The sequence below is a fragment of the Mizuhopecten yessoensis genome, unplaced genomic scaffold, assembly GCF_002113885.1.
Source record: "Mizuhopecten yessoensis strain PY_sf001 unplaced genomic scaffold, ASM211388v2 scaffold11161, whole genome shotgun sequence".
Classification (NCBI taxonomy): Eukaryota; Metazoa; Mollusca; class Bivalvia; order Pectinida; family Pectinidae; genus Mizuhopecten; species Mizuhopecten yessoensis.
The window spans coordinates 1,563,284-1,570,706 of NW_018408910.1; the positions used below are offsets into that span (position 1 = coordinate 1,563,284).

Here is a 7,423-nt window from a genome sequence, read left to right on the forward strand (position 1 = left end):
ATATTAACTCAGCTGAACATGTGTGTACTTTTTAAATAAATAATATCATATTTACACTACTTTGTGTATCTTGTTGTGTGCTTTAATTTTCAAATTAATAGTTCCTCAATATACATGTACATTTGTATGACCCAGAGCAATTCCTATGCTACCGCTAGGGTTACCTCCCCTACATCATTTCCTATTTCAACAGTTTTCACGGTGTATTAAATTCAATTGACCTTCGAAGCCCCGGGCATTGCGCAGACGAGCCTTTGTCACCAATACCGCAATGCGGATACGAATGACACATGGAGGACGCACACACACACCATTGTAAACAGACATGACCCGTCGGTAACCATTGTAAAAAGGCATTTGTCTTTACGCAACCCCTCAATCAGAACGATGTCGAGCGATATCAATCTAAGTCTTTTGTTGTCGTAGTTCAAAGATCTCAACGATTTATTTACAACCCTTTACACAACAACATCACGGCTTTGGTTTATGGGTTCAAATAAACTCAAACAGTTAATGTAAAGAAGATCAGAACATTCTTGCAGGATGGTAAGTTCATTTTATCTCTCATTTTACCTAACTTATATTTCAACAATCGTTTTATTTCCAAAATATCCACATTTACATTACAGTACTTCCTTGGTAGTTGAGTAACTTACAATACTTCATAAAACGTGCTAGTGCTTACACGCGGTAGATCGCAGGGTTAAACGATACATTACATTGTAACAATTATGTGTACCCACGTTCCCGCCAGCCTTAATAAACTTACTGTAATCAGAACGCTGTTGGAACAATTGGAAATTGGCTCATAGAAACTAGGAGGAACACTTACATGTATGGATTATACTATGAGGATGTATGTTTTCGACGATTGTAAAACTTTTCCTTTCATTATAGGCTCGATGCTTAGCTTTCTCGTATTGATTAAGCCTTTGTTTATAAGCGGGAAATACCTCTCCTGTGTGATGGAAAGCACGTAAATCTCAATTCGAGGATAAGAATTTTGACAAGACTTTTGTGGGAGCTACATTTAAAAACCTTAGCTGCAGTGTAATGGTTTTTCTGTCTGCATTACCGCAGGAGTGATCAATTATTTTTCTTTTACATTTTTCGACCTTAAAAAAAGTTTAAATGGTGAACTTCTCATTAAGGTTGCATGAAATGTGTGACAAAATTGATGATGCTACACTGGTTGCAATGCATAAAGTGATGATGACATAAAAGCACGTGTGAGATGTCTTTTGCTATAGATCGTGAGGCCAGAGGTTATCTTTTCACTAGCAAAGCAAAAATTCACCTGTAGAGTGAGGGACATCCTCGATACTCAAGGGGTTACTCTCACTTTCGCTCTCTGCACCCCTGGAATATGTCATAGCAAAATTGAAGTCTCAACGTGAACCACCCTGTTTATGAGACAAGAAGACTACTTCGATCCTTTGATGTACATCAAAAGAATCTCGCGGTCGCGTAACGATAAAAAATCGACTGACTTTGAAGTCGGGTGTCGCCCCTTTGTCATATTCAAAGGACAGGTATCAGCGTTGCGATTGGTAAGGTTTTTTCATCTGAGACCAATCAAGCAGCTGTCTTTGTGCCTTCCATTTTGCTATGACATATTCCAGGGGTGTAGAGAGCGAAAGTGAGAGTGATCCCTGGATATCGAGGATGAGTGAGAGTGATCCCTGGATATCGAGGATGAGTGAGAGTGAGCCCTAGATATCGAGGATGAGTGAGAGTGATCCCTGGATATCGATGATGAGTGAGAGTGATCCCTGGATATCGATGATGAGTGAGAGTGATCCCTGGATATCGAGGATGAGAGAGACATAACATGTCAATATTTTGTATCATTAATTTCATTAATCATGTTGACAATAAACATATAGCAAATATAAACACTCTAATACCTCTGAATCGCCCTCGTGTCTGGTAATTAAACTACTGGATCTATTTATTATAAAAAAATCGTTTCTTTGCCAATCATTTTTAATAGCAGAAAGTTCTGTTTGATATAGGAAATAGATATTCCATAGCATGATTATGAATATAGCAGATCGGAACACTATAATGATGGGAAAATACAGGGGCCTCAATTATAAGACTATTACCCCATATGTTAAGCGTTGGTACTTTTTAAGAACTCGTTAACCAAAAAACCAACAAGGAAAGAACCGACGCGTCAACAAACCCACAATAATTCAAACTCACAATCGATGAAGCTAGGGCAAGATAAGAACAAAGGAAAAAAATACATGGAAACCAATCAGTGAAAAAGTACAAGATGAATAGACCAGATGATCCGGAAGGGTAAGCGTCTCCTGCTTCATCGACGGAACCAGCTATGTCAATCATAGTAAAATACAAGTAATGTCACGTCCTCACGCCGATAACTAAGGTAGTGACAACAAAACCACAAGGCACTCTAATGAGTATAATAAAAACATCGACTTTCATATCACACAAAGAAATTGTATATTTCCTTGCACGATACTGAGGGCTACCACACAATTTGTCCATAGGCTTCATCGATCTGCATCTTACGAAACCCTATGTTATGGGTTTGTCCGTAAGCAGTCGACATCTAGCACGGCAGTCGTGAAATTTGGAGCACGTTTAAAGCTTTCAAGATAGCTCGCGAAATAATTTAAAAATAATTTATTCCAATAAAGTCATGTAGTTCTGATGATGTGTATATGCAAATGTGCATTGTTTCAAATATGGTCAAACTATGTACAATTATACATAACGAATGCAAACGTATTCATCGATAGCGGTATTCTTTATAAAATATTCTAAATGACGTTTTATGTTTCGTTTACAGTCGGTAGAAAAACTTTCAGAAGACCAGATAGCAGGTATGTATTTATTATCGCTACACAGAAACTATGTAATTATTATTATCAATGTAATCAGTGCAACCATTTAATGATAGGAAACTATCTCTCCACGAGGCAGAATGTTTCGTTGACTTGAAGATGCACAGTTCTAGGCCCGTACTCATGAAACCGTTATTAAATAAGCTAAAGTATAGATTTTGTGCTCAAACCAACATTCTTGCAACTTGCTTAAATCATGTGACACATTCAATAGGTCAAATGTAAATATTGCTAACGGTATTCGGCTTTTAGTCTCACCAAAACTTCTTAATCACTGAGAAAATGTGGAATTTTAATATTTTATCAGCGAAACAAGGAAATTGGGCTTGAACACGGAATCTGATTTTGAGCATGAGAACGATTTCATGAATACGGTCCCTGATAAGACATTTACCAGGTCACAAACAGAACTGTGTTGCATACCAACACAAACGCTTTTCAAACGTCGTGTATATCGCTTAAACAAGTGCATACAAAGGGTTTTCAAAAACGGATCTCTGCATAATTTCTGTAAATAAATAAGAAATCATTAAACTTTACATGTTTTCTCAACAGAGTTTAAAGAAGCTTTCAGCTTGTTTGACAAAGATGGCGACGGTACAATCACGTCTAAGGAACTTGGAACAGTGATGCGGTCACTAGGTCAACATCCGACCGAGTCGGACCTCAAAGATATGGTTAACGAAGTCGATACTGATGGTAAGTACAAGGACGCAAAGCAAAAACAAACAAACAAAAACCAAAAAAAACCAACTGTTTTTCTTACCTTTTAGTTAGAATTACAGATACGTCAGTATTTTTCTGCATTTTGTTAGGATCCTAACGTTTATTAAGCATAATTATGTTATTACATGTGAAAAAGCAAAAGTCATAAAACAGGTAACCTTACATTAAACTGTTTCGTTCACTATTATCTTCCACAAAGACCGTTGTATGTTTGTTTGTCCTAAACAAGAAATTATTTAGCAATTACACTGTAACTAAAGGGTGCCCGGCATGATCACGTGAGTCTTGAGTTAGCGATTGCAATATGTCGACACCTGATGTATTTTCCTTATATCTGATCTTATGTTTTTATTGAAAATGTATAAAAAAAATGAAGATATCGAATTATGGTTTAATAAGTGGACCTATATGTAATATATGTACGTTCTTTCATCATCAGTAAAAAAAAGTCAGGTGCATTGTAAATTATAACGCAGAAAAGGAGAAAATTAAAGTTTGCTTTGGTTTAATTTCGTTCATTTAAGGACGTGCCTCCATGTGTGTAGTGTATGCGTGCTTTGATGTGTGTATGCAGGAGACAGGGTATGTTAGTGTAATTGCCTCCTTGTGATAGCGTGAAATCTGATGCCGACTTTATAGTGCCAACTCACTGAAATACCATGCCGAAGACACCCAGCACAGTATTCCGCCCTGTCACCTTATACTGACAACGGGTGAACCAGTTGTTGCCATGCCCATTAATGCTGAACGTTAAGCAGGGAATAACAATTACCATTTTTAAGGACTTTGGTATGTTCCGGCCTGGGGACAGAACCCACTGCCTTCCTCACCTGGGCAAACGCTCAACATTAAGGCAAAAAGTGAGGTGTTGCCAAGCAAGGCGCTAGGAAATAAAAGGTAGTTAGAAGTAGAAAGAAATATAAAGATCCCAAATATTGAATTTGGTGCAGCAGATTTATTTTGATCGCTTTTGTGTCCCCAAATAGAGGACACCAAAGCAAATCCCCGATTCTGCATGGGGTTCACTCATTAGTCGCCTCCTACGATACATGCAGTGGGTAACAGCATGTGTATTCTCTTCCCGATCCCCCACCTGCAGGGGAGGAAGATGAAAGTAACGGTGTATTTTCTCCCGATATCCTTTGCCTAATGCTGTACCTTTTATATCACTTTTCTTTACATGTTTAATAAGTATCACCATGTTCTTTTCTTTAACAGGTAACGGCACAATAGATTTCCCGGAGTTCTTAGCAATGATGGTAAACCAACTTCAAGGTGCCTCGAATGATGAAGAACTTCGCGAGGCGTTCCGAGTGTTTGATAAGGATGGGAACGGGTTAATCAGCGCTGCTGAACTCCGACATGTGATGATAAGTCTAGGGGAAAAACTTACAGAGGAGGAGGTAGACGAAATGATCAAAGAAGCCGATATGAATGGAGATGGACAAATTGATTATGATGGTATGTTTTTAGATTGAAGGTTATCAAAGGTTATAAATAAGTTTTTTTTACCTGATATTTCTGTCTCCCGAAAGCGATAATATCGATAAGATCCGCGATATCACAATTCTAATCCCTGAATTAGATAGTTTAGCAAGAACTTAATTAAATCATAGAAGATTGGCTCTTATTCTTCTGGTGGAAATGCTATCATTGCATCGAAAACACAATAGAATGATTTCCTACTAGCAATAAATAAAACAGGTTTCAAAAATCCGAACATGGTTGAAAAAAATTAACAACGTTCAATATTCTGGGGAGGCGCATTAATCCCTCCATGGTTCACGACATATTTGACTTTTGCCAGTAAGTGTTGGATGTAATTTTCATCCAAATACTACAGCAAATTAGGTTGTTTAAAATGACTAATCACGCATTTCTAAATAACACATGACAAATTGAAAAATGTTTTTTATTTCATTTTCAGAATTTGTCAAAATGATGTTAGGGCCGAAGTGACACGGAGGTCCACAAATAAGAAACGTCTAGTCTGATCATCGGCCGTGATCTACAAAAAAACAAACATTGTATGGATTATCAAAATGGTATTTGTTGATTAAATGATGGAATCTTTAAACAGTAATTTATGCAATCATAGAAAAAACACCTTCAGGGGGTAATCAATGAGTACGCATCACTAAGTGATTTAAAACAATGGACGAACAGTTGATAAATTCGAGCCAGATCTTTGGTTGTAATTTATTCTACAATTTGCATTCAAAAGAAATATATTTTCTTGAAAAGGGTCAACATCAGCTAATATAGTCTTCATTCAAACACCAGATACATTTATCAGTCTTCATATCACCCATGAGATGTATGTGTACGTGTGTCGTACAGCCAGTTTATAGTGTATATGTGGTGAGAATAAATGACCAAGGAACCGGCCAGGATTCAATCCAGTTGTTTAATTATTGTATGTCATGAAATTAAAATATTATCTCTATAAGTGATATATGTGTGTGTTATAGTTGTCGTCTTAATCTGAACACTAACTTTACAATGCAAAATATCTATTAAAAACAAAAGACAAAAACAAGACGGAAAAAAAAAAAATTGCAATATTATTTTCTTTATCTTAGTGCGTCGGTTGTTTCTGGTTCGTATCAAATTCGGTTTGGGTTTAATTTATATTTTAATAAGCTATCGAATATCTTTTATGACGTTGGTAGCTTGACAGAATTGAATGGTCACCGCTCCCTGATATGATTTCATAACTGTTTTCTTCCCTTCAGACGGACGTATCCACCATTTTGTCATAAGAAAAACATTTCTGAACCTGCCCTTTACTGAATTCCTCTTATACATGTACTACCTAGACCTTAACATAAACTTAGTGTGGTGTATGTCAGGGCCCTCTTAATAACCGTTTAAATTTATATCCCCAAACCATTTACAAAAGAGTGTCCTGTTATATAATCTGTTTCCTTTACAATATGCCCGGTATCCCGTTGTATGCCCGGGACCTCTACATTACTGTATCCCATTGTATGCCCAGGGCCTCTACATAACTGTATAACATTGTATGCCCATGACCTCTACATTGCTGTATCCCTTTGTATGCCCGGGACCTCTACATTACTGTATCCCATTGTATGGTCGGGGTTTCTATATTACTGTATTCCGTTGTATGACCGGGACCTCTACATTACTGTATCACATTGTATGCCCGGGACCTATTCATTACTGTATTCCGTTGTATGCCCGGAACTTATTCATTACTGTATTCCATTGTATGCCCGGGACCTCTACGTTACTGTATTCCATTGTAGCCCGGGACCTCTACATTACTGCATTCCGTTGTATGCCCGGGACCTATTCATTACTGAATTCCGTTGTATGCCCGAAACGTATCCCATTTTATGCCCAGGGCCTCTACATTATTGTATTCCGTTGTATGCCCGAAACCTATTCATTACTGAATTCCGTTGTATTCCCGGGACCTATTCATTACTGTATTCCGTTGTATGCCCGGGACCTATTCATTACTGTATTCCGTTGTATTCCCGGGACCTATTCATTATTGTATTCCGTTGTATGCCCGGGACGTCTACATTACTGTATTCCATTGTATGACCGATATCTCTACATTACTATATCCCGCGGTATGCCCGGGGCCTCTACATTGCTGTATCCCACTGTATCGCCGGGGGCCTCTACTTCCCTTTATCCAATTGTATGCCCGGGACCTCTACATTACGGTATCCTGTTGTATGCCCGGGGCCTCTACATAACTGTATAACATTGTATGCCCATGACCTCTACATTACTTTATCCCGATGTATGCCCGGAACCCCTACATTACCGTATCTCATTGCATG

General features: G+C 37.9%; 1 protein-coding gene across 2 annotated transcripts; it reads left to right on the forward strand.

The window, feature by feature from the left end:
• Positions 1–355: 355 nt before the first annotated feature.
• On the forward strand, positions 356–6,155 carry LOC110467114 (calmodulin-A-like). 2 transcript variants are annotated; one of them, XM_021524044.1, is made up of 5 exons: positions 356–546; positions 2,822–2,855; positions 3,432–3,575; positions 4,821–5,063; positions 5,530–6,155. In XM_021524044.1, exons 1-5 carry the CDS (start codon positions 544–546, stop codon positions 5,559–5,561), a joined length of 456 nt encoding a protein of 151 aa, XP_021379719.1. In that variant the 5' UTR covers positions 356–543; the 3' UTR covers positions 5,562–6,155. The 2 variants fall into 2 exon arrangements, with proteins under 2 accessions (XP_021379719.1, XP_021379718.1); XM_021524043.1 differs by lacking the exon at positions 356–546 and having other exon boundaries at positions 2,807–2,855.
• The last annotated feature ends 1,268 nt before the right edge of the window (positions 6,156–7,423 follow it).

What these genes read in the sequence shown, in the direction of transcription:
- LOC110467114 (XM_021524043.1), top strand. Translation starts at nt 2,807, where the DNA reads ATGTTTCGTTTACAGTCGGTAGAAAAACTTTCAGAAGACCAGATAGCA. An exon ending in TTCAGAAGACCAGATAGCAG is followed by an intron (nt 2,856 to 3,431) that starts GTATGTATTTAT and finishes TTTTCTCAACAG; the next exon opens with AGTTTAAAGAAGCTTTCAGC. An exon ending in TGGACAAATTGATTATGATG is followed by an intron (nt 5,064 to 5,529) that starts GTATGTTTTTAG and finishes TTTCATTTTCAG; the next exon opens with AATTTGTCAAAATGATGTTA.